Here is a 25701-nt window from a genome sequence, read left to right on the forward strand (position 1 = left end):
GTCCTTTCTACGAGCCCAAAGCGCAGTCAGCAATGTGAACCCTGGATGATCTCGCACAAACTTGCCTTTCCTCGCTCGTCATTCATTCCAATAATAGGCTCTGGCGCTTTGGGGTTATCTTTTTTGGCCTGTTTGCCATGCTGGGAGCCGCCTGTTTCTGTCGTCCCCTGAGATTTGGAGGGATCTCCAGCACCCTCATGTGTTTTCCTTTCTTGCATACCAGATGCCGACGAGTGTGCGTGTATATCTGCAGTGTCGCCCTTTTTGGATCGCTCGGTCGTGTGCTCACCCCCTCCTTTCCATTCCTTCAATATGGAGTAATTCCGTACATTTGGTGTACGAGCGACCGACGGTATGGTGGCTCGCAAGGGTAGCATACGACGAGGTAGTCCGGCGATTGACATGTTGTTCAATTTTGTAGAGTAGACCATGCCCATGCGCATAATTGAGGGTTGAGGGATTATAAACAGAAGAAACGACCGACTTGCTCCATTTTAATGCGATCTTAGAGCCACATCCCTAGTAAGTTGGCCTTCGGGGTTATGACGTCTTTATGATCAAGGCGAAATCTCTACCATGGTATTTGGGGATGTAGACCGGGTTGACCCCTATTGCAGAGCAGCGTACGATTTTGGAGACGTGGGTATAGGCGTAGCTATTCAGACCACTTTTATCTCCAAGATGCATGTAGAGGAGGAATTGAGAGTAGCTCTACTAGTCTCAATGAGAGTTAGCTGCAGCTTGTGATGTTGCGTTCGTCTCCGCAGAACAAAAAAAAAAGACAGAGAGATTAAAATGTGCCAATAAAATCACCAGCCCTCTGTATTGTAAGCAAATATAGGTGCTTCCCTGTCATCTATATGTGCGACTTGTAAGTTGTAACCCAACAAATGTCAGTGGCCGTAGGTGACCCCGATAAGATGGCTTATCGGCCACTTATCGATAAGAAAATCGTCATCGGCGTTCGACATGCCGGCACAACTTTCTTCAACCTAATACGCCATGAAACGCGAATACCTCCCGTTAAGAACCCTCCCAGCCTGGCAGCGGCTTAATGGGGCTGTGTTATATGGCATTGAATTCCAACAACTCGGCTCTGACGAAAATGGCGCCGACAAGGGCAGCGGAATTGTCGCAACAGAAAGCAAATCCAGCAGCGAGAGCGATACGAACCCCGAAATTTTGCTCCAGATACCATCTGATCTAATAATATCTTTGGAGACTGTGCAAAATCATGCCAAGTCCGACCCATACCTGCGCGATGTGTTGGAAGCGATCGGTGACTTTGGAAGGGTATGAGCTACAAACGCCCACCCCATGGCGCAACCAAACTAAGATTCGCAGACAGCTCGAGGGGCGATCCTGATATTCCTACTGATTCAGCTGTCGCATAACAGCCCTGATCTCCAGTCACATGATCAAATTGTCGGCATCTCTAATCCCTGGTCCGAATACGTCAAATTCCTGCCGCCGTCGTTTCCCTTGCCTACATTCTACACCTCGGAGGAGCAGGAGCTTCTTCGGGGAACATCGCTGGCGGACGCATTGGACGCGAAACTCGCATCTCTCGAAAAAGAGTTTGACAATCTTCGTGAAGCTACTGAGGCAATTCCGTGGTGTCAACAAATCTGGTGGGATGAGAGGACTGGCGCGTTGACGATTGACGACTGGAAGTATGTCGATGCTGCCTATCGGTCTCGCATGCTGGATCTCCCAGGTAGCGGTCTTGCAATGGTTCCTTGTGTTGACATGGCCAACCACGTTTCTGGGGATACCGTCAAAGCGCTGTATGACGAAAACTCCAAGGGCGACGCGGTCCTTCAACTGCGGTGGGGCAAGACCGTACAGCCCGGGGACGAGATTACAATTTCGTGAGCTGCTTCAATCAGGCTGGTGGCATGATTTTGATGTACTGACACTGGATAGATATGGCGACGAGAAGCCCGCCTCCGAGATGCTGTTCTCCTACGGGTTCTTGGAACACGACCGAATTGAAACAAGTGAGATATCATTGAACCTTGAAATTCCAGAAGATGACCCACTTGGTCTACCAAAGAAAATATTCTGTCAGAATGACACTGGATTGCGCATTCTAGCAGCCCACACTGCCGTTGAAACGCAGAGAGTGACATGGGAGAGCCCCCTTGCTTGGTTAGCGTGTGTGAATGAGGAAGATGGACTCCACTTTGGCCTGGCACAAACAACCGACGGAGGCAGAGAATTGGAAGTAAGCTGGAAAGATGAGAAGGTTCAATCACCTGGTCATCTCCGTGAGCTTCTAGCCGCCGATCCCTTGTGGGAAATCTTCCAACTTCGCGCCGCAGTTCTCCTTCTAGAACGGCTTGAGACGCAACTCGCTCATTTGCAGGAGACGGAAGAAATCCTAGCCAATCTCCGCGAGGAAAATGTGGCTGTTGAGTCCTTGTTTCGACCTGGTGTATTCGAGACAATTCTTCAGTTCCGAAAACTGGAGGGCGAGCTCTTAGAACAGGCCGTCGAAGATTTAATCAAGCAGGTGAGTTATGTCACAAGACCCCTTGTCCGAGCAGAATTGTGTTTGCGTACTAACCAAGGAACCAGAGGACTGAATTGCTGGCATCCGAAACCATCGCTACCTATTTCCGGTCGCAAACAGAAGAAGTGGAGGATTTTTCATGATGTCAGAGAAATGATGGCAGGATGTGACGATCAAAACCGCCTAGACACCTACCCCAAGTACTCCGTACGAGCATGGAAAACGAGCACATACGGAGTACAACATGAAGCATTTCTGGATCCACTTCAAGCGCACTAGGCGTGCATTGCACTGCATCAAGCCAGGGATCTCCCGCCAGATCACCCCCAAAAATCAGTTCTCTCCCCACAAGCTGTAGCGCATTGAATTATTCGACACGGAGACGCCACTTTGCAAACTAGCGTGCCGATGTTACAAGTACGAGAACAGATAATGTTTAACTCCACTAGCGGGTATGACGTTCCTCAATCGTCGACTCATTATACTCCGTACAGTACGATGATCTGCAGGGTCGGAAGCGCATGCGGGGGAAGTAGGAAATCCGATTACCGGGGGATCCGCTGGACCGTAGTTTTCGTCCACACTCTAAATCAGGGGACAAAGCACAGTCGAGTTCGGCAGATCGTGTAATGACCCGTGCGAGGTAGAGCGCACAGAATAAAAAAAAAGTACTACTTCCAAAATTGGGTGGAGAGAGTCGATCAAATCCCGGTTCAGTGGGGCCATCTTAATTCCCATGGTTCGCACATCTCTCGGCCAAAACTCGCTGCACATAAACTTGTCACTCGAACGCCCAATCCCGATTATCCCGAATAATTTGTCTGTGTCGTTGGTTACCCTTTCATGAAATCAGCCACCTCCATAGGTGGAACCGGTTGTTCCTTGACCTCCCAGGTGGTCTTACGGAGAAACTTCCCCAGACTTCCGTGAACGGCTGGGGTCGCCACTGTGAAGTAGATATTGCTTCACCGTAGCGATTTAAACTCTGAGAAAACCTGGGGAATTCTCGGCATTGATGTAAGTGCCAGAGGAAATAGAATCCAGTGATCTCAAAGCTTGGAAATGACTTCAGCCAGCAGGTGTCTTTGCCGTCCGTGAGCTAGGGTTGTATCGTGTACTTTTCAACGTTACGCGAGTTCCAGTTTATTTCAGAGTCCCCCAGATATGGTGTTGGACAATAACGAGATGGATGTTTCAAACCATGGATGAGGCCGATGATCGGACCTAGATCGTCCTACCAGCGTAGCTGGCCATGCGACCTGAGGGACCCTCGGGACTGGAACTAGCCAGCTGCCGAATCCGATTTGGACATCTATACTCTATTTTCGAACATTGTAATCCTTGCCAGTAGGTGTCCTGATGTTCGTGTCGGCACGGTTGAACCTTGTGAAAACATCGTAGATGAGTAGTTGAGGCTGTGATTTCCGTGATAAGGGGTATGCAGGTGGGGACCCCCGTCAGATCGGAATGTCCAACGCAGAGGAAGAATCCGGGGCAAAAGAGAAACGGCTTACGATCGAGCCCAGCCTTGGTACGAATGTAATAAAAACGAGAATACTGCCGTCGAACCAATACAAGGCTGAGTTTATTGGCGCAGGCGAAGGTCAGCAGTCCCCACCTGACTCAGCATTGGCGTGTTTCCCCCATCTTTCCCCCCATGCTTTAGGCCTCATTCTTCATACTTCTGAGATTCCCTCCTCGTGCAGCTATTTCGACCAGTATTTGCCCATATATTGGACACTCCGGACGCAACAACCCAAATCACGTACCCGGCGGCCCATGCGCCCCATCTGTCCAACATGCCTGGTATCTTGCCCATGAAAGTGATCAAGGTCGGCGGCACTGGTACGACGAGCCGCATCGCCCAAGCCTGTGACCGATGCCGAAGCAAAAAGATCCGCTGTGATGGTGTCCGACCCTGCTGTTCCCAATGCGCCAACGTGGGCTTCGAGTGCCGTACTAGCGACAAACTGAGCCGCCGAGCGTTCCCTCGAGGATATACCGAATCGCTGGAAGAAAGAGTTCGCAGTTTAGAAACAGAGGTCAAGGATTTAAAGGACCTTTTGGACGAGAAAGATGAGAAGATCGACGTCTTGTCTCGGATCCATTCGTTTACACCACCTTCACAACGAGCCGCGTCTGCTCGATCTCCCTCGGCTTCCGCGACGGTGAGATCGACCACTTCGGAGTCGTCGGAGGGTGTTATTCGTGTGGAGAGACCTTCTAATAGAAAACCTCGGCCATCGCATAACCCTTATACCGGGTTATCTAGCACCCAGGGCTTCGCTGGTAAGTCTAATATTTCCCATCTCCAGAGAGCATGAAAATTAATGTAATCCCGCAGATGTCTTCAACGATAAGCTGGTCAGCGAAGGAAAGTCAGTGACCAAGATATCCACCGAAGCACTTACCGCCTTACCATCCTCGGTATCTCAGGGTGCACTACATCAGGCTGTGAAAACGCCACCCCGCTTGGTGTCGGATCAGCTGATTAACATCTTCTTTCAAGAATGGGCACCACTGTACCCCGTGGTACATCGCCCGACTATTCTGAAGGCTTATGAACAATATCTCAACAATGCCGAGTCTCTGCAGTGCAACGGCCCTGTCATGGCGCAGTTGAACCTGATTTTCGGCATTGCAGCCGTCTCTTCTATGCCGAGAACAAACCAAGATCCTACATTCTTTGAGCAAAATTGGTCAGCTACCCTCGATTCGTTATCGAGCGACACTTCGATCTCCAGTCTGCAGTGCTTTGTTCTTGGTCAGATCTACTGCATGACCAAGGGCGATTACCGCACACTGCTGCGCTACCGTGCTCTTGGAGTGGATATCTGCCACCAGTTGGGATTACATGAGAATGAAGATCGCTCAGACAACCCCCTCGAGGATGAGACTCGCAAGAAGGTCTTCTGGTCGCAATATGTGCTGGATCGGTTCAGCTCCGCACTAACGGGCATGCCTGTTCTTCTCCGCGAAGAGGATATCCAAGCCGAGTACCCAGTCGATATAGATGATGAGAATGTGACTGAGACTGGCTTCTTGCCAACTCTCCCTGGCGAGCCTACCCGCATTTCTAGTGCTATTGCACTGTTCGGCGCTGCGAGGATTTTGAATAAGGCCTTGGAAGACCTTTACGCCTCGAAGTCCGCCTACGATGTTCATGTTTCGAAGATGCGCGCAGTGTCTGGACAGCTGGATGACTGGCTTCAAAATCTGCCTGCTCACCTTCGCCTGGTGTTCAGTCAAGATAAGCCTAGCACGAATGTCACAAGCAGCCGATCCCCGCTTCTGGTAAGTACAAGCATGTGATACTCGGAGACCTAAACACTGACCTCGCTACAGTCCCTCGTCTACTATCTTATTCGCTCTATGATCCACCGCCCGGCAGTTTGCTTTGCTGACGACAGTCTTCGGTCTCCTTCAGTCTTGGCGTTGTCTGACTCCGCGAAGCATATGCTTCAAATCCTTGACCTGCTGGATGAGCGACGACTGTGTCTTTCATTCAGCATCAACCGGAAGGAGCTGGTCTTCCTTTCCGGACTCGGACTGCTATGGCAAAGCCTAGGTGTCAAGCGCGATAGCAAGCTGGCAAAAGAATCCCAGAAGCTACTTGGCACTGCCATGTTGTACCTTGGAGTGGAGTCCAGTGCGGCCGCTGCCGAATTCGGCACGCTGTCTAACACATTGGTCGCTCTACACACAGAAAGACGTCCATCCATAGGAAAGCACCAGACTTCCCAGGAGATGAACGCGCCGATGCAAAAACCGAACAAGTCTCCCAAGAAAAATGCGCAGGATCTCAAGTCACGATGCGGTTCTGTTCGTGACCAACAGCAGCAGCAACATATTCCATCACCCCAATCTCGCCGGAACACCATCTCCGGTGCCACACCTCCTCTCGCTGCCCAGTCTCTCCGATCCCCTAGCTGGGTCAGCCTACCACCATCTCACTCCGATCAACTCCCCGGCCCACACTACCACTCTCCTCTCGACCGCTCCTCTGACCCCCGCCTAGCTGCGCCAATGGGATATGAGCACCATCGTTCCATGTCTTGTTCCACCCCCTCCGACCCCGCCACCAGCGCCATCACCATGGCCGACTGGGAATACGTACTCAGTGACATGGACCGCGGCTACTCAAACATCTTCACCGGCATCTACGGCGGCAAAGAATGCGGTGAGGACCCCGGTCCCTTCGCCTCCATCACAGCAGAATACAGCCGCAAGCCCAACGACGCGCCTCTAAACATCCCCCAGCCCGAGCTGCACGGCCTTTCACCAGAGGCCTGGTCTGCCAGCAGTGGTGAATTCGCCCCTCAACAAGAACACACCACGCAGAGCGTTCTCAGTTACTCCAGTGAAAGCATGGGTAGCGCGGACGACTCGCTGGCGCCGTATGCTGATGTCCGCGTACTTCCGGAGGATATCAATACGATGGACCCTTTCAATGCTTTCGGCATGCCCGATGATAAGGTCGAGGAGTTTGATGAGTTTGGTCTTGTTAATGGCTGGGATCGACGGCTGGCCGTCTAAATGTCTGGATAATATTGGGGTTCACTTGCGCTGGGGTATAGGAATATTGGTTTGGTTTCAGGATTTTTGGATTCTTTTTATGATACCTGTGGTGGCGTTCATATTTTTTCATATTTTTGTGTTTGCTATGAATATTTTCTTGTTCGATGTTGATATTTGTCGATATTCTGCTGTTTTACCTAGGTTGGGTGAATTTGGGGCTTCAGTATATACAAATCCAGCGATATCACCCATAAACCTGGAAAACATGACCTACTCGAAGTCGAGACCCATCATTCGTAACGGGATGGATATAGGCACAACGAAAGCCCAAGGTCTTGATATATCCTTAAATGCAGTAAACAAGCCACGCTTACCTTCAACTTAAAGAAATGTAAGAACAACCCTGGAGCCTTGATTATCTAGAGCTCTGGACCTCGGGACTACCTACTTCTATGCCCAGGTGGTTAGGATTGGGACTTTGTTTGTCTACCGGGAAATGGACCAACTGGGTGCTAAAACTTGCCGTAGTCCAGCAGACAAACAAAGTCCCAATCCACCCCCCCCAAACGGGACCTCGGGAGCTGCAGTCTCGTATCCCTGGACCATATCGACCGGAGACTGGCCACGCGCAGATAACCCCAAGGGCCTTGTAGTATGTGACCGCAGTGGAAATTCTCCAAGAATTACCTAGTGGGCTGGAAAGGAGGTGAGAGAAGAGGCCAGAGACCGCTGGGACCGGGCGCCCTAGTGTGATACAGCAAATATTCCACAGAAATACTTTGAGGACCCGTGCAGATCCTGGACGATATCACATCATGGTGCTCCACTCTTCGCTGCCCAGCCAGCGGCCGCAGGTGGACGATTAGCTATCAGGTGCGCCGCCAAGAACATTTGAAAGGCAACTCACTCACCTAAGCCGCAGGATAGGTATATAGTCCAAGATATTTTCGATGGACCGAAAAACAGAAGCAAATCCACTACAAGAGTTTTACTAGATTCACAATAGCGGTTTTCTGTGCCTACCATTTTTCCATACATCAGCCATCCTATCACAGTCGGTCTCTAACAATGGAATGGCCATGCCACACTGCAAACTCCTTGGAAGTGTCCGACTTGGATTGGCACATTGATGATTCTGGCAATATCAACGAAGCCTGCATTCTTCAGACGTCTCTTTTGCAAACTGAAAATTCGTTTTCAACATCCACCAACGATGACCCATCAGTCGGTGGCTTTTTCGAATACCCCGATGCACAGATTCATACCGATCCAGTTGAACTTTCGCCATGGTATCAGCTCGATTTGCAAGAATTCGGTCAATACAGGGCAAACCTCCCCTCCAACCAGCCTAGAGCTATAGGGACAGGATACATTGGCACTGAGAACATCACTCAGACTACATCTCCCGACCAGAATGCTCCCATTCACGAAGCTTGTGTGTCAACTGGGTGCACGGGTACTCATACCGAATGGCAAATTGGAAGCGACAATCAGCTGAAACGCCAAAAGAAACAAGCGTAAGTGCGAACTGTGCTTAGGCCTATCTACATTCAAGTTTAACTTAGCCTAATTACTAACACATCTTCATAGCAATGGTTTGCGCAAGGGCACCGTCGGTGTTTTTCGTTGTGACTGGAAAGACTGTGCATACTCCGGCACCTTCGCATGCAAACGTTCAGTGATGCGACACGTTGAAACCCAGCACATCACGCCCCGCTCTGTTCCTTGCTTTGAGTGTGGTCAACTATTTGGTCGTCGGGATAACATGACTGAGCACTTGGGAAGAGTTCATGGCGTACGGGGTTGATGGAGATGAGGCTCATTTTAGCGTGGTGGTTCCATGGGTCTGGTGCGGGAGCTAGTTACCAGCAGAGTGGATATTTTTTGCTACCAAGGCTCTGTTATGCCGACTTTAGAAACTTAGAATGAATAGCCATCTTGGATTTTAGTGGGCTAGCGATGCGTTTTACTATTGAATGTTGATTGCAGCGTCATTTGGTGCTTATCATTTCTTGAGCAGGGCTTTCTTTCATATCTATTCTTTGATTAGTGGATTTCAATTGACAAAGCAAAGGTCAGTCCTCGGCTGAAGGGCAGCCAACTGCAGAGTGGCATTCTTATATGAGCTGAGCATAGGGATTTTCTATTCTATATCAAGGATCCGGGGTCCGGACTCTACTGGTATACGATCGGTATTTGTAAAAACGCTATTATCACTCATTATTCCTGATGTAAAAAAATCCCATCACCAATCCGTCACTATTGGAGAGCTGTCGGCAAGCTCAAAATTGTCGTTGAAACGCTGCATTTTGACATGACAGCTTTTTTTTTGGCATCATTAGATACCAAGGTTCCGACAGAATTCAACACGTATTTGCCTTTCATGAATGGGGACATAATCTTGCAACATGTCCGGATTTGCCGCAAAACACGCATCTGCCTTCAAAATATTCAGATTGCTGATGATGTTGCTCCTTCCAGTAATCGTGGAGCTTCCTTCGATGTCTACCACTCACAGACCTGGAAGCCTTGCGATATTCACGGCGACTCTCCGATGTATCTCTGCTAGATGTTCGGCTTTCGTAGCTCGGTTTGCGGGTCTTTTCTTTTCGGTCTCCAAGGCAGGTCTGACGGTTATTGGCAGGTGGAGAGACAAATTTCTCTACTGTATTCTTTACTTCGTTGAAGAAAGATAAAAACCCATCAGAGCGTGTATCACTCTGAGTGTTCTCACTGACAGGTTGATGAGTGCTTTTGTTCAGATCACGAACGCGGCTCTGGCTGCTCTGGCGGCTTGATTTTGACGATGAAACAACGGATCTCTCTGCTGCATGCTTGATTTTACCGAGAAAAAACAAGAATGTATCGTGACACCTGTCCTGTGGTGCAGAATTGTTGCTTTCCAATCTCTCCCGGATCAACGCAATCTGTGGAAGCTCATATTCCAACTCATTCAAGATTCGACTCAGACAAACGAATGGAGGCAGTCGCAGTTTGTAGTCGTTGAGCTTGTCCAACTGCGCCTGGCTTGCCTGAAGGTATTGAATAGCCGACGCGAAATCCGCACGTCTCATGCTGTCCCACTTGTTGAACTCACGGTCGACGTCGCTGAACTTGTTCTCAACTTTGATCCACTTGTTGATTTCGAGAAACAGATTGTCAGCCTTAGTTGTCCAATCCACACCATCGAGTCCAATTGTAATCTGGGTGCAAGTCTCGGGCTCGAGAGACTCGGTCATCCAACGTGCGGCGCGGGCGGACCACAATCGCCATGTGGCGCGAGATGGATCTGAATGTTTTGGGCGTCGGATGTCATATCGCAAGACTTGATGGATGCCGAGGGAAGCTAATACTTGCTTCACATCGCGCTTCCAAGTTTCGAAATTTGATCCATCTGGCTTCAGCTTCGGAATATCGACGAAGTCGATATGGGATAAAGCCTGGGATTCTGGGAGTCGGTCTCCCTGGTGCTTCCATAGGCCGGAGTCACCGGTGTCTCCGTCGCTATCCTCTTTGTCGTCTGAGTGGACAGCATGACCGTTTTCACGAAATCCCTTGGTGTTGTAAGGCGTAGTCGACGCGACTACGACTTGTCTACCCCTGGCAGGGCCAGCTGAGGAAGCCATGACCTCGATCGGCTGTGGACTTGTAGAGATGATTAACCAAAGAAGGAAAAGTTGATGTGACTCTCTTTCTTCGTGGGTAAAGAGCGTATGGGAGTAAAGACACAATATCAAAGATCAAGTTGGATCAATACTGACAAAAGTGATCTTCTTGTGCGAGACGATGAGAAAGACAGAAGAAGATGGAGAGGAGAGGAAGATGGAGAGAAGAAGAGGGAGAGGGAGAGAGGGGAGGAGAGAGACGGAGTGAGTGAGTGAGAGGAAGAGAGAGGAAGAAAAGCTCAGCAATCTACTGAGCTTCACTGGGTGGCGAACAAACCCCAGTCGAGAATTTATCGATGAGACGGTAGTCTCAACACAACATAAGATGAATACCATCTCGCCCTCCTTCTGACAGAGGAAGAAGTGAATTTCACTTTATCAGTGCGCGGAGATTACAGACTCAATGCCAGAGTGATAGAAGAGACAGAGACCTACCCGCCGCGCCCTGATCCGCAGTACGTATCTCCCGGGTCATCTGAACAAGCGTGAGCTTGAGGGTAGATCCGTCTACGACTTGACCTTCGACTACGACTTCAATCGTGTCCCTCGTGATTACGGCGATGCCCACATTCAATCTACTAGTACACACTTGCACATTCCCTCCTCCATACTACATACGTACCTCCTCTCATCATGCCCGGATGCTGAACTTACTTGGTCGATTAGCCCTAAGTGTCAATCTTCTCCCTGCTTATGTAACACCCCTCCCCTCCATTTAAGCCCGTCGCTCCCCACGTTTACTTCAGTAGTTTCTTTCAAACCTGTTTTCCCCATCAAAGGTCGCTGCTCATTTGCACCAACCATAGCCCCAGCTGCAAGATCTGAGATGCATTGGCAGCAAGTGCGCACCTACACGGACCATTTGGGTCATCCTGTCGTGCTCGAGCAGTATGTCTCGCCAGAATACGAGACAGACCCCGATCTGGAAACTCCCATTCAGGTCTACAGTCTTGTTCCCTTGGACAACGACCACGAAGAGCTCCGAGAATACCTCATGCAGACGTTCTCGGATGACGAAGTGAAGCCTTTGTTCGAAATTTACTCATACCGCCCGCCCGATGGCTTTGCCTGTATTGAGCATAATCGCATGGAAATCGCGCGTCGCAAGCAGCAACATCGGTCAGGAGTCGAAAATCCTCTTCCACTGATTGCGCGATGGAATCGTCCCAATCGCCTATCTAATATTGGATTTTGCGTTCTGATGCGATCGCACAGTTATCGAGTGGGCAATATGGAGGACTCCGAGGAGGCTGAGGAGATCGGCGAAGGCCCGGATTTACTTTACTTCAACCGCACATTTTCTAGCACACGCGCTAATGCTGACTTGGTGCAACATTCACCCGAGGACAATGAAGACCTCAGGTTAGAGGCATTTGAACTATCCATCGAGCGTGTTACGGAGCAAATGGACATCGGCCAGATGATAATCCTCGATTTGTTCCTTAACGTCTCTTCTTATGCCGATCAGCGATATGCCTTGGATATTGATGAGGGCGAACCTCCTGACCAGGATATGCTAACAGAAGAGCAGATTCGTGACCAGCTCGGCCAAGAAACCTCGGTTAGTGGCTTTTCTCTTGGTCCGGCATTCCAGGTTTCTAGAGAAGCCGACATTGTTACAGTCACCAATACTCCTGAGGGCAAAACCTCTGACATTCAATACGTTGTCCACACATCGTTTCTCAGTCATATACGCCACACGGCAGGTTTCTCTCTCGAAAGCACAGCGCGTCTCTTCACAGCGTCTGTCCTCTCCCACCTGCCGGCCAATAAAACCCTCACCCTCAAATTCTTTATTCCAAAGTCCAATTCCTGGTCAGCTATCGGCCCTGCCCAAAATGAAGTTCTTGAAAGTTTATCCCAGCAAAATCAAGAAAGCCAGGAAAGCCCTTTCCCTATTGGCGCCCTTCACAATATCCCCTCAGAAAAGGATCAGCCCCCAGCTGCAAAACGAGTTACTCCTCGTGGCCCTGAAAATCATCTGTACAACTGGTTACCGTACGAATCTGGCACGTTCACAGTCGTTCTTGATCGCGCAAAATTTGTCTCCGAGAACGGAGTTTACTTCTACAAGAATCATTGTAGCAAGGTCAATGATTGGGAGGTTCTTTCTGATAATACGAATATTGTGCGTGGCGTGGATATGAGCGCGGTTGCTCGGCGGCTGGGAATGGTTGTTCTTGATGAATGAGCTAGTCTAATAGATCAACTTGACTCTTTTTGTATGTAACCTTGGAACCAAGACGATTTGCTAGATTATGTGGAAGGATGTTACTACCTAGGTATTCGTTTTCCTTCCAAGGTTCCTCATCTATAAAAGGCAGTACTAGTGGATGTGGGTTGAACAGTATTTACATTGGACATAACCAAGCCATGTGCTTCGAGCTCCAGAAAGTGAAATTCCTGTTTAAACCGTTGTAGATATTGCGTTGGCCCCCGTGTTATCGTTTTCTTCTCTTTTGATGAGCTATACAGCACCCAAAAATGAAAAGAGGATGGAGAGTTCCCAGGCGGTGCATTCCCAAGTCTTTGCCGAGCCGCCAGTGCATTACGACCCGCGAAATGTTCGGTCTTCTTCTTCTACTTCCGATGATCATAACAAATACGATCTGAGCATCATTCGAGATACAGTCGAGGATATCTGGTACGCCCGGCCAGATTGGGAGTCATTCCAACATTGAAGTCTCGTTATCTTGCCGTGGGATCAATCTGGGCATGTGAGTAGTTATTATCGGTGCTTACATGATATGCATAATTGGGATCAAAATTGTTGGAAAATCCCAATTCCTAGGTGGTCAAAATAGCCATGATCTGTTGGGGGCTACATGGGGAGGCTCGGACTATTCGCAAAATTGGTGCCATGCCCGAAAAAGCCGAGCCTCACGGCTGAACCGCATTTTCGCTCGTCGTGAGATCGGCAAAATCTGCGAAAACACCGAGCATTCTCTCAAGCTCTTTAGTAATTATTTGAGATTGGATTCATGTATAAATAGTCATGGTTTTGGTAACACTCACGGCTAGAAATCTTATTCTTTCTTGAACCCCAAGGCAAACCCAGCAACAAGAAGTACAACATCCAAGGGTTTTATACACAGCCAACTCTCGGCATGTCTACACCACAGGCATCGACAAGCCAAAACACGCTTCAGGATTCCGAAGAACTTGACCGACTCGAACAAGAAAAACCCACATCAAAATTCCCAGAAGGTGGCACTCGAGCTTGGATGGTGGTTTTAGGGGCATTTTGTGTGTCATTCTCAACCTTTGGATACATGAACGCTTTTGGGTATGTTTTGAATTCTACGATAAATTGCTAAAACACAAAGACGTAACTGACGAATCACACAGGGTTTACCAAGAATACTACACCGAGCATTTTCTCGCCCACGAGAGTTCGTCCAACATCGCTTGGATCGGATCTGTCCAAGTCTGCTTTCTTTTCTCTGGCAGCCTCATCGGTGGGCCATTATTTGACCGATATGGTGCTTCGGTAAGTGATTGAATCCTTTGAAAATAATTCTTTTGTATCAATGACCATCCACTAATTCTTCTCCTCAATTAGATCATTCACGTACCAGCAATCGGCATCGTACTCTCAGTGATGATGACATCCCTTTGCAAAACTTATTATCAGTTCATGCTTGCCCAAGGGGCTCTGGGTGGGATTTCATCTGGCATGTTGTTTGCACCGGTCATGACATGTGTGAGCCATTACTTTCATACGCGACGCGCTGCAGCCCTCGGCGTGACGGTTTCGGGGTCTTCTATTGGGGGAGTCTTGTTTCCTATTGCTTTGACCCAGATGTTGAGAAACAAGTCCCTTGGATTTGGATGGTCCGTCCGAATTGCGGGCTTCCTCATCTTGTTTATGGTGTCGATAGCAATGGCGACTATAAAGGAGCGACTACCCCCTCGTCAAGGCAAGATTCTGTTGCCATCAGCCTTTACTCGCGCATCTTATACCCTCGTTACCTTCGGTATATTTTTCATGATGTGGGGGATGTTTACACCGTTCTTCTATCTCCCACAATACGCTCAATCCCATGGAATGAGCTCGCACCTTTCTTCCTATATCTTGTCAATTGTCAATGCTGCCTCTGTCCCAGGCAGAATTTTGCCAGGCTTGGCTGCAGATAAACTTGGCCGTTACAACATCTTGATCATCAACGGTGCCTGCGCTGGGATTCTGCTTTTGTGCTGGATTGCGACAAGCTCGAATGCGTCGATCATTGTATTTTCAGTGTTGTATGGCTTCTTCTCCGGTGGGATTGTGTCACTAATGTCTCCTTGCATTGCCCAAGTTACCCCAAGTCCGGACCAGATTGGTACGCATCTTGGAATGTCAATGGCGATTATTGGTCTCGCTGGTCTGACTGGGACTCCTATATGTGGGGCTTTGCTGGAAAGATATGGAAGTTACACGCAGGCCGCGGTATTCAGTGGAGTGGTGATGTTGGTTGGGGCATTTCTGGTCACTGTGGCGAGGTTCAATCTACAGGCGAAGTTCCTGAAAATTGTATGACCCCATACCGAGTCATCTTGCGTGCCCCATGTAGCCAGGTGAGGCGTTGTGGTCTTTATATCGATCGTTTCTCGGAATTTTGCTTTTCCTTTTTCTCCTCTCTTTTCGTTCGGCAAAACAAAACAAACCGGGGCTTTTTGAAGTGAGCTCATGTCTTCCGTGTTGTGTAAAACTTGAGCAAAGATTATTATACATTGAAAAAGGCGAAATCAGTACCATCGTTAGCAAACCACAAATCTTCTTGGAACTGTTGATTAACATCAGCAAATTCCAGAGCAATAAGCCCGTAGTAATAGTACATACCATTGAGCTAAATAGTTCTGTCGCGCTGTCGCGAACGACAGAGATTCCATCATCTTGGTGGTCAACTGTACGTAGTCTTTCATCATCTCTACAGCTAATTAATTTGGGTCGGCGCCGCGTTGAGTCTTCGAGCACTTACACTTCAGTGGGCAAACCAGGATGTGGTTGGACGACAGCTTGTTGATTCTTCAACGTTTTGCAGAGCTGAACCACTCTGTTTCCTGCCTCCTTGTCGTATGTTGCGCGTGATTCAGGAAAAAGCTTTGACTTTAATAAGCCAATCATCATACTGAGTACGTAGTATTCATTCAAACCGTGGAATGTCAAAATGACCTTCCTTTCCAAAATCTGTAGTGCCTGCTCAACAGAAGTCAACATGAACGCTGAGATTTGGGGAAATGTTGTAATGGAAGTCGATTCTTTTAAGGCTTTGAGTCAATTAGTCACGGGCTTCCAATTTCTTTGAAGACCTCGAATTCAGGATTGAGAGATGAGGATGTTCTTTAACTTACCACAAGGCCCGACATTGGTGTAGATTTCATGGCAAAGATTCAGTGAAGCAAGTAAAATCCCAGTCCTGCAAGCTTGGCTTGGAATTATTCCGTCATGTATCATATCTTGATGATGACCAAGGAGCTTCAAGCATGCATCCAACCTTGCACGTCGGCAGATTGCGGATTTGAATGAAGGCGGAGTTTGGATTGAGAATGGGATGTGCAGCAAGATCTTGTACTGGTGGATGTGAATTTTCAGTAATTTATTGACGTAAGAGCAAGCTTGCTGTTGTCGTGGATTGCCTTGGGGGTCGTTCCATTCCGGGATATCCTGGAGAGCCTTTTCAAACTCCTCTTCGAAGTTTAAAACCTGGTCAAAATCCTCCTGATCGTGGCATCCGTTGACGAGCGCGCAAATCCTCAGTCTCAGATTCAAAGAACGATACATAATGGCCTGGAAGGACGTGTCTGTTAATTTAGCAAGCGTTACACCTTCCAGGGGATCTCGGTTTGACTGCTGGAGACTATCATCGTCAACATTCAGCGGTGATATTATGTTGAAGTCTTCCGGTCGGACACTTGGGGGCATTCCCCGCTCCACCGAGGCTTGCAGATCAAGTTCCACGATCGTCATCCATAGTCGTCGACGCATCTCCCGATAATAGGGTGAGATTCTTGCTGTCGGGCCAGTCTCACGGTGATACCCGGCCGCCATAGCCGACCGAGCCAATGCTCCAGTGTGTGTCCAGAAGAAGCCCTCTTGAAAATAATGTGCACGTTTGGCAATAAGCAACAGACAATGAGTCGCCAAGTTGTCCCAGGATTGAGGGCGCTGATTAGTCGAGGAATCAAGCCAAGATTCCGCAGTCTCAATCCAATCAAGTGCTTGATTGTGAACAGTCGTTTGGTTTGTCGGGTCGATGCAGATTTCTGGATGAAAGCTGGCTGCGATGGCTGTCACCAAGAGAGATTGCACCAAAAATGGAGCGGGTGTAGAGAGCGGACTTATCCAGTGCTGATTGTAATCAGCCATGAAAGCTGATTTATTGAGCACTCGATAGGTGACCTCAAACTTGTCGAGATAAGTCTGTACTAGTGTATCCGCGACTGGCTTGATGGGAATTAGACGCCTCAAGGTGTCCGTCAGCACAGTATCTTGTATTGACGGATGAAGACGGTATTCATCATTGGTGAGAGGATAGATCTCATCGCGAAGGGTGTTGATCGCCGTGTGCTCAGATTTGATGCGAGCTATGTAAGGCCGAAGCTCCGTAAACTACATTGGTGAGAAGATGCTCCATATCTGCGATAAAAAGGTGTGCGTTACCTGTTGGTAAAAGTTTAGAGGATAGCTATATCCATAAAACTTGGTGATAGGTTCTTGTCCTCTTAAATGTGTCATTTTGCCATCTAAGTTGGACGATATCCGGCTGTCTTCTGGTGTCTCCATCAAGGAGACTGGTGTGTGCAATGACGTTGGCATAGCACCAGCACCCCTAGCGTGTCCATCGCCGAGTGCCCCATGTGCCGACGAGTACTCCGTTGAACTCCTGCGGTAAGTGCACTGGCCAGCGTTTCCTGTCTTCAAGCAACGGCCACAGGATGGAAACTCCTTCCCACATTTCAGTTTACGCTGATAGCACTGAACACAGGCCAATGGAGGACGTCGTTTCTTGGCGCTGGGTTTGACCACACGCTGCGAGCTGCTGACTGGCCCATGGCCATTAACTAGGCTTAAGTCTGTTTCTGACATTATGTTGAAATTCTCTCGAGCAATCGCCGAGCACAAGCTTTTGTGCTAGTGAGGTGGTCTCGATGGTCTCGGTGATTTCGGTGATTTCGGCAAATTTGGACTCGGAGCCGAAGGCTTGGCATGTTGTGATTGGAGGACTCCGGCTTGGATCCGTTGTGGATGCCAGAAAGCAGGGGGGGGGCAATGGGCAATGGGCTCTGGGCCCGGATGGGGGGCCCCTTCATGGGCTTTGCGGAGGTCTAAACAAGGGCAAGGTGAACATCACAAAATCGCATAGGCTATTTTCCTACATTTTGCACGCAATATCTTGACATGTCATGCTTTTCTCTAAATCCTTCAATGTTCACTCCGTAGAGCTTTGCCAATATTATCCGTCAACCTTGTCACGCTTGGCTGTCCCTTTCTCGAGCTTCCCTGCAAGCCTGCTCACAGGCCTCCTTATAAATCCGCTCCCTCTCTCTCGCAACCTCCGGGAGGTTTTTATAATACTCAATTGACTTCCTCTTTCTTTCGGAGGCTTCCCAGTCTCCATCGTAACAATTGTATCTCTGTTGGCTCCGAAGTCTGCATGACGCGCCTAACTCCAGTGTTGACACAGCAGTGATTCTCTCCTCACTTTCTGTATCGTGCTCATCTTCGGCTATCGGGTCCCCAATCCACCCCGGTATGTCGTCCAAGGCAGATATTTCATCCTCTCGATAGGTCACCCGTAAGGGGGACCTTCTCGGCAATCGCAGATCCAATCCTCATCATCGCGAACCCGTTCGTCGATTGTGTCCACCTTGGAAACATGGCTGCGTAGCTCGCAATCAACAACAGGGCAGCGAGATATATGGCCAGCAATACCGATATAGCAATCATGCCACCAAAGGAAATATTTGGCACTACTGTGTCCCGCCCAGGATCCGAGTAAACACTCACCGTGTGATATCTGCCGCTGACTTGAACGTGTTCCATCCATACTTCATTGGCAATGAACAGACCACTGGTAAATGCTCTGCTAAGTGATGAAGTATCAGTTTCATTGTTCCCCTTGAGCATGGCTAGCCAGGTGAAAAAGTTGCGGAAGTCCCGGCTGGTATTGCTTGGCGGATAAATTGCGGAATCAAAGTCTGAGTAAGGATCTCGCGGAGGTAAAAAGTCAACAAGGGGGGGACTTGAGCAGAACCTGGCGTCAATGGAGCTCGATTTGTGTTTCAATTCTGCGTCATTCAATGAAGTGGTACACGTTGCCACGTAGGAGCTAGGCGCAGCAAACATAGCCCACGCCATGATTAAGAGGGGCCCAGGGCTCTGCCTTGTCTGCCAGTCTCGCTCAGCAAGACGGTTCGAAGACCATCTTCGATTATAATAGAAATCGTTGTAAGCAAAGTACCTGAGTTTGACACTATAACATTCAATCAGTCATCATGCAGCTCCACGAAAACAACTTTGGCATAATTACGTACGCCTGCCACACTGATCCATAGCCCAGCGCGACTGGATCTTTTGTCTGCAATGGTCCTGGCACTCCGGCGTTCAAATAGTTGGGTAGCTCAAACCAGCCTCCAGTTGTGCGAGCTGTGATTTTCATGAGGATTGTTTCCAAACAAAGGTCATCCGACACAGTCCTTGGCTCTGGCCCAGTGTCACCGATGCATTGAAGAGTGAGGTTGATATATAGTACTTCGATGAACTCTTGTCGGGCTCGAGTGTTTCTCCATGGCGACTCACTGGAATTATCTTTCTTGCTCAAGCTGACGGGGTAACATATTTCTATTCCCCATCCAACACCACTATACTGGGCGTGAAGGCCATAATATGGCCCCGAGCAGTTGGATGGATATTCAGAAGAGTTTATGTAAGTCACTATGGCGCTTGAGTTGATGCGAGGAGCGAACTGTCTGAGTACCCCAGTATTGTAACCCATCGGCAACGGTGTGAGAAATGGGTCGGCCATCGTGTGAAGATTAGCTAGCGTCATGCTCCAGTCACAGTTTGCTTCGCCAGCTGCACTGCTGGTATTGGCCGAGGGCCAGACTTGGGTGTCGTATCTGTTTATCAAAGCTGCGCTCAACATCGAGACCGCGTTTTTGGTCAGAGGTTCTAGTTCATATGATCTTGGCACTTCGCTTTGCGTCGACTTGCGCCCAAAGCCCACCAGCAAAAATGTCGTAGACCATAATCTCAGAGAGGCTTCCCACGACCTTGATTGTCTTGGAAGAGATGAGCAATGCTTGAAGCGGAGAGACAAGGCCTCCCACAATGTGAAGCACAATTGCAACTAGCAGAAATGAGCTGCAATAGCCGCGCCACCACCGTTGTGGGTTTTTAAAAAGCTGAGAGTACAAGCCAGTATCAGTCCAGCCTTTGTCTGCGAGGACGAGAAGTTGTTGCATGGTTATATTGGATGCTTTACCGTGGCGTTGTACGAAAACAACAGCCGCAGCAGAACACACAGCTGACGTTATGGGGATTGTCAAAATAGATGCAATGGACTGGATGACTCGAGCCCGTTGGTAGAGTGTCTCATTGAAGGTATAAGTTGCCGTGTCTGGTTTGTCGTTCTCCACAGTCATGTTCTTTGGGATCTCGTAAGACTTATTCTTCGTTGGCCGGGTAGACAGGATGCAAAGTATGGTCCAGGAGGACGTGGTTAGTGCTGCATAGAAGCAAGCAAGTATTAAGACCCACACCGACCGTTCGAGAGTTATCCCATTCTCCTTTGGCCTTTCGTTCTCTGTCCCTCTGCTGTCTTCAGGTGGTTGACGTTGAGGAGATTCATCATTATGTGAACAATTCCTTATGTGAACAATTCTCCTCGGATGAAGCTCTGATGGTAGAAGATACCGGTCGATATGTCTGGCGATCCATACTACGTCCGGTCCTACCGACAGATGATGGTGATACGAAACGAAACACCCGATAGAATATGACAACGAACAGAATCCCAGCAGAGCCTCGTTTTTACCCTATGCATCCCCACACAGCCCCCGGGTTTGGAAGCCAAGCCTAAGCCAAGCCCGGGTGCATGGGTATCAGGGTATTTTTAGCCCCTCGCACCAACCAGGTTTTTCATTTGTTTGCTTTTCTTGTTAGCTGCCTAATTTCCACGGGGCTTGAAGATGCAAGGTGCAGCCAGGATGTACTGCCAGCAAACCAGAACGGCAATAACCTTGGAACCAACGAGGCGATGCAAATATCCGTCGTGAATCGACCCTCGCCCTGGCTTCCAAGCCAATAAAAACATATCACTCTTGTCTAGATAGCTGTAGAGGTCGGATAATACCGAAGTTGCTGATTTGAAGGCTATACAAGATATGGGTTTAGTGGCTATCCATTTCTTTGAGAAAGGGAGCCCCAAGCCCGAGCCCGGGCCCTGGCCCTGTTCCCTGGGGGCCCACACGAGTGCACTTTGAATTTTTTGAGAAAATGAAAACATTATAAAGTATCCTCGTTGATTCCACAACACTCTTCGGAATGCTGGTGCGCGAGTTCAGAAAAATATTTTCTTCATACAGTACCACGGAGTTCAGCAAGCTTTGTTTCCAACTCCAAAGCTTCCTTCTCTTGTTCAAATGAGCGAAACACATTGATCATATGCTCCATGCTGACGAGAGTATCAGGATGCTCATCTCCAAGCAGGCGCTTTCGAGTCTCAAACACGTGCGCGTATAGGTCTTTCGCTTTTTCCATGCCATTCGCGTCGGTTTCCAGGTTCCAGTAGACATAGGCGAGTCGAGTCATAGCCCATAGAGATTGATTGTTTTCTTCTCCCATGACCTGCTTGCAAATATCCAAGCCCCGAATATAGACCTTTTCTGACTGTGCCCATTGTCTTTTCTCTGCGTAGACATACGCCAGGGCCAGCATAAATTGAACGGTGGCGGGACTTTCTGACGCTGTGTCGTTGTCTTTTCTCTCCAGTGTTCTCTCATAGAGCTCTTTGGATTTGCTCCACTTTCCTTGCTGCTCGTAGACAAATGCTAATTGGGCCATTGTGCTGAGGGTAGCCGATGCTCCGGCCCCAATGGAATTCTCCTGGCTCTGCAAAGCTTGTACCGTAATCTCTTCAGCCTGTAGCCATTGCTCTTGCTCTTGATGAACAGATGCCAATTGCATCATTGATTCCACGGAGGTTGGATGGTCCTTTCCCAGGGCAGCTTCTCGGCCCTTCAAGACTCGCATGTAAGAAGCTTCAGCTTGCGTCCATTGCTTCTGTTGCTTGTAAACAACGCCAAGAGCTGCCACCAGATCCAGGATGAGCACTTCATCCGCTCGAAATATATTCTCCCGTCCCTGCAAGGCTCGCTTATAGAAGACTTCGGTTTCTTTCCATCGACCCTGGCGCGAGCAGAGATTCCCCATGGATACCATAGATCCCAGTGTAAAGGGGTGTTGTGGGCCAAGCACCTTCTCGCGACGCTTCAAGACCATTTTGTAAATCTCTTCGGACTTTTCCCATCGCTGTTGCTGCATGTACACGTTCGCCAAATGTGAAAATGTCGAAAGGGTGGAGGGATGCTCTCGACCGAGCACCTTCTCTTGACCGCGAACAACTTGCTCGAAAATTCCCTCCGCTTGGGCCCATTGCTTTGTGTCAAAACAAATCCATGCGAGGTTGAAGAGAGATGACAGTGTTTCGGGGTGATTTTCACCAAGAGTTTTCTTTCGTGTTTCCAAAACTTTTGTGTATACCTTTTTGGCTTCTTCGAACCGTCTCTGAATCTGATAGGCGTTCGCTAAGCCGACCATAGCACTCAAGGTAGATTCATTTTCGATCCCCAATATTCTGGTATAGACCTCAACTTCTTCCAGTCTGAGTTTCTCTGCATCTTTTGGTCTTTTTTGCTCGACGAAGATCAATGCCAATGTATCCACCATCCTCATTGTCTCCGGGTGCTCGGGTCCGAACACTTTCTTCTGGCTCTCTATTGCCTCTTTTGCAAGAGCTTCCGCTTCCGTGAAGCGTCGTCTGTCCATCAATGTGTCGGCTAAAAGACCCATGCTAGTCAACGTGTCGGGATGCTCTAAACCAAACATCTTCTTGTGACTATTCATGACCTGAACTTGCAACTCCTCTGCTTCATCCCACCGGGTCTGGAATCGATATACATCACCCAGATTTCCCATGCTGGCAAGTGTTGCAGGGTGGACCTCGCCTAGATCTCGCTTTCGGCTCGCAACAACTCGCTCGAGCAGTGTTTCGGCCTTTTTGTAGAGATCACGATAGAGATATGACAACGCCAGCATCTCCACACTTTCGATAGTCTGATGGTTCTCTGGCCCAAACAAAGTCTGTCTGATACTTGTGGACAACTCTGCCATTCTGCTGGAATCGATGAAGCTTCTGTTTTCGTACAAATAGGAGGATGCTCTGTACAGCACAGTAGCCCATTCTTCGAGTACCGCATTTGCGGGTGATTTCTGAAGCGTTGCAGACTGAACATGAGGAAATATTGTTTCACACTGTTGGCGGTTCTCGAACTTCGGCTGCGGGAAATTCAAATAAAGAACTTTCACGAAAGAGCTTTTCCACTTTTCAAGCTCGTTGTGGTCGTGCAGCCACTCTTGGGTCGCGAGTTGAACCAACCGGTGCATGGCCAAATGCGTCTCAATTGCGCCAATTGCAATCAGTGAATAGTTTCGCAAAGTCAAAATATCATCTTCGAAGTCGTTTGAAAAACTTTGAATGTCTGAGTCGTAGTCGGTCGATTCAGTCTCGCTGTCAGAGAGACCATCGATATCGAAGTCCCCATTTTCTCCTTCGATTTCACCTTGATCATGGAAAAAGCAATCAAATCCCGGTTTGCTCTCTTCGTCCGCATTATTTGCTTCCCAGTTGTGCTCATTCTTCTCTGGTGGCGGGCTGTGCAGAAAGATGTCCGCTGCCTCTTGTGTGTCGTCCTCAGCCATCCTCTGCAACTTTTCGAACATACTTTCACTGAGGTCGCTACTAGCGTCACTTCTGCTGTCACTCATGCTGCCAATGTCCGACCCAGGCCTCAAACTCCAGTTGTCCCCTTCGTCTTCGGTTTGGCCTTTGAGCAGGCTATCGGGAATCTTTTGTCTGTCGAAGAAGCTCATGAGAGATAACAAATTCGCAGCTGATGGCCTTTCTTGGCGGAGATGGTTGAATGTAATTTGCCAAGTAAGTAGAATAGCATTTTCAGCCTCTTCATCTCTGCGGTATGTACCTTCGCCGTACTTGAGAAGTGTGGTTCTTTTTCTATCGCTCTTCTGGAAATCTTCTAGGTACTTCTTGACCGAATATCGGGGCGCGCGCTGTCGAATGTAGGCTGCAGCTTGTGCTATTGCAAGCGGCATGCTTTCCAGCATATTTATCAACCGAATAACCTCATCTTGATCGGCCTTCATGCCTAATTTCTTTTCAAAGAGCAAACATCCAACCTCTTGGTCCATTGGATCGACTGAGATGATGTCATAATCCTCAATTAGTTTCGAGACACCTCCTCTATTCCGACTGGTTATAATGATAGAGCCTGTCAGACTTTCAGGAAAATACGACCATATTGTTCGCGTTTGGATGTCGCTTCCCAGCCTCATGTCTTGGGTATCTTCATGCCCCATGGAGTAACTTTCGACCAGAAACTGAATTTCGTCGACATTATCGAATACGAGAATCCAATCACGCTTTCCATGAAGCCAGTCGCGCAGCAATTTGAGTATGTTAACTTTCGGAATTTTGCGGCCAGGTATTCGGACCTGATCGGCGACATCTCGGCAGCTTTGCTCAAACCGCGTGGCATTGCTGGCATAAATCCAAATCACCCATGTGTTTGGAGACTTGTCGCGCAGGCGATAACAGTATTCAATCGCTAACTGTGATTTTCTTCAAAGAATCAGCAGTCGATCTTCGCAGCCTGTGTCAAGGCGCTGGGTCCACTCACCCAACCCCGCCCAACCCAACAAGAGCCACCCTTGACCCGGGGACCGACGCCTTGTCCTGCAACTGGTCAAGCAGTGTTCCACGGTTGACGAAGTCGCGATCACGGCGAAACGGGATCGTGGAGAGAGGCTCAATCGGACTTTCCGGTCGATCTGCAAGGGGCTCTCATTAGTCACTCCTTATTTCACGCGCGTCCTGGCGCGAAAGGGCTGTCTGGTCATCCACACACCTGGAAGATAGATCGATCCATTGTTTATGGCTACCTGGACCCCGGAGTTCCCACCTCCGAACACGATCGACGTCGAAGACATGACGAGTACGGTCTTCAGGGATCATCAACAGGGGAACATTATTTCGAGCGTGGGGGCCGTGTAGGGTCTGGTGAGGGGAACAGTCAGCCTCACCATCAGGTGATAGCATAGCGCCGCCCTCTACACCTTCAGTACTGGTCAAGCAGGCAAAAGAAGCCATCTTTGTTTTTGTGGCTGCTTCAATTGCCCATGCCACCCACAGCGCGTCATTCGGGCATGTCACAACCGGCCCGCAGAGGCTGCGATCTTACCGTGTGGCATCGGCATCAAATTGGAATGCTCGCCAGTTGCTTGAGCTTTTTCGTAAATCTCGTATGTGCACCAAAACCCCACAGTGTGAAGTAATGGGATTGGTGTACAGGGGATAAGGTCGCGGGCCACGGCCCCGGGGGGTGGAGGGGATCGGTCTGCAAAGAGGCGGGCAACCGCCCAGGTGGAACCAACCGCAACCACCTAATCTCTTTTTATTTGACTTGATTCCCCTTCATCCCCTCTCTGGCAAGGATATGATTTCTGTCACCATAAGAGCAACCTTTTCGATGGTACAAAGCCATCGTCAATAACTAAAATTTTCAGCGCAACGTCACCGCAGATGACCGTTACCGAGATGGAGCCTGAAGGACAGCCCTACATTCTGTCAAACCTTGAAGCCTCGATACAATGGGCAAAATGACGGTTTGTGGGTCCAAGGGCTCTAGCAAAAAAGAACACACGGAACACAGGGTCAAAAC

General features: G+C 49.0%; 10 protein-coding genes across 10 annotated transcripts; 5 read left to right on the forward strand and 5 right to left on the reverse strand.

Annotated features, from left to right (window-relative positions):
* Nucleotides 1-26: 26 nt before the first annotated feature.
* N7506_006099 (uncharacterized protein) lies at nt 27-443 on the reverse strand (the record flags this gene model as incomplete). Its single annotated transcript, XM_056955392.1, has 1 exon — nt 27-443. The coding sequence occupies one exon, from the start codon at nt 441-443 to the stop codon at nt 27-29; it is 417 nt and encodes a 138-aa protein (XP_056809726.1).
* Nucleotides 444-1002: 559 nt separating this feature from the next.
* Nucleotides 1003-2658, forward strand: N7506_006100 (SET domain-containing protein; the record flags this gene model as incomplete). The annotated part of the gene is made up of 4 exons (XM_056955393.1): nt 1003-1293; nt 1345-1871; nt 1927-2515; nt 2581-2658. The coding sequence occupies 4 exons, from the start codon at nt 1003-1005 to the stop codon at nt 2656-2658; spliced, it is 1485 nt and encodes a 494-aa protein (XP_056809727.1).
* Nucleotides 2659-4314: 1656 nt separating this feature from the next.
* On the forward strand, nt 4315-7051 carry facB (C6 transcription factor FacB/Cat8; the record flags this gene model as incomplete). Its single annotated transcript, XM_056955394.1, has 3 exons — nt 4315-4804; nt 4860-5809; nt 5861-7051. The coding sequence occupies 3 exons, from the start codon at nt 4315-4317 to the stop codon at nt 7049-7051; spliced, it is 2631 nt and encodes an 876-aa protein (XP_056809728.1).
* Nucleotides 7052-8101: 1050 nt separating this feature from the next.
* On the forward strand, nt 8102-8840 carry N7506_006102 (uncharacterized protein; the record flags this gene model as incomplete). Its single annotated transcript, XM_056955395.1, has 2 exons — nt 8102-8550; nt 8624-8840. 2 exons carry the CDS (start codon nt 8102-8104, stop codon nt 8838-8840), a joined length of 666 nt encoding a protein of 221 aa, XP_056809729.1.
* Nucleotides 8841-9414: 574 nt separating this feature from the next.
* N7506_006103 (uncharacterized protein) lies at nt 9415-10659 on the reverse strand (the record flags this gene model as incomplete). Its single annotated transcript, XM_056955396.1, has 1 exon — nt 9415-10659. One exon carries the CDS (start codon nt 10657-10659, stop codon nt 9415-9417), a length of 1245 nt encoding a protein of 414 aa, XP_056809730.1.
* Nucleotides 10660-11457: 798 nt separating this feature from the next.
* Nucleotides 11458-12889, forward strand: N7506_006104 (uncharacterized protein; the record flags this gene model as incomplete). The annotated part of the gene is made up of 1 exon (XM_056955397.1): nt 11458-12889. The coding sequence occupies exon 1, from the start codon at nt 11525-11527 to the stop codon at nt 12887-12889; it is 1365 nt and encodes a 454-aa protein (XP_056809731.1). The 5' UTR covers nt 11458-11524.
* Nucleotides 12890-13805: 916 nt separating this feature from the next.
* Nucleotides 13806-15220, forward strand: N7506_006105 (MCT family MFS transporter; the record flags this gene model as incomplete). Its single annotated transcript, XM_056955398.1, has 3 exons — nt 13806-13984; nt 14047-14188; nt 14261-15220. The coding sequence occupies 3 exons, from the start codon at nt 13806-13808 to the stop codon at nt 15218-15220; spliced, it is 1281 nt and encodes a 426-aa protein (XP_056809732.1).
* A 187-nt stretch (nt 15221-15407) lies between these two features.
* On the reverse strand, nt 15408-17770 carry N7506_006106 (uncharacterized protein; the record flags this gene model as incomplete). Its single annotated transcript, XM_056955399.1, has 5 exons — nt 15408-15467; nt 15524-15611; nt 15663-15951; nt 16036-17293; nt 17345-17770. 5 exons carry the CDS (start codon nt 17768-17770, stop codon nt 15408-15410), a joined length of 2121 nt encoding a protein of 706 aa, XP_056809733.1.
* Nucleotides 17771-18457: 687 nt separating this feature from the next.
* N7506_006107 (uncharacterized protein) lies at nt 18458-20328 on the reverse strand (the record flags this gene model as incomplete). Its single annotated transcript, XM_056955400.1, has 3 exons — nt 18458-19157; nt 19219-19855; nt 19911-20328. 3 exons carry the CDS (start codon nt 20326-20328, stop codon nt 18458-18460), a joined length of 1755 nt encoding a protein of 584 aa, XP_056809734.1.
* A 934-nt stretch (nt 20329-21262) lies between these two features.
* N7506_006108 (tetratricopeptide repeat protein) lies at nt 21263-24909 on the reverse strand (the record flags this gene model as incomplete). Its single annotated transcript, XM_056955401.1, has 3 exons — nt 21263-24602; nt 24661-24821; nt 24889-24909. 3 exons carry the CDS (start codon nt 24907-24909, stop codon nt 21263-21265), a joined length of 3522 nt encoding a protein of 1173 aa, XP_056809735.1.
* Nucleotides 24910-25701: the final 792 nt, after the last annotated feature.

The sequence above is a fragment of the Penicillium brevicompactum genome, assembly GCF_028827555.1.
Source record: "Penicillium brevicompactum strain IBT 35665 chromosome Unknown utg000005l_segment0_segment0, whole genome shotgun sequence".
Lineage (NCBI taxonomy): Eukaryota > Fungi > Ascomycota > Eurotiomycetes > Eurotiales > Aspergillaceae > Penicillium > Penicillium brevicompactum.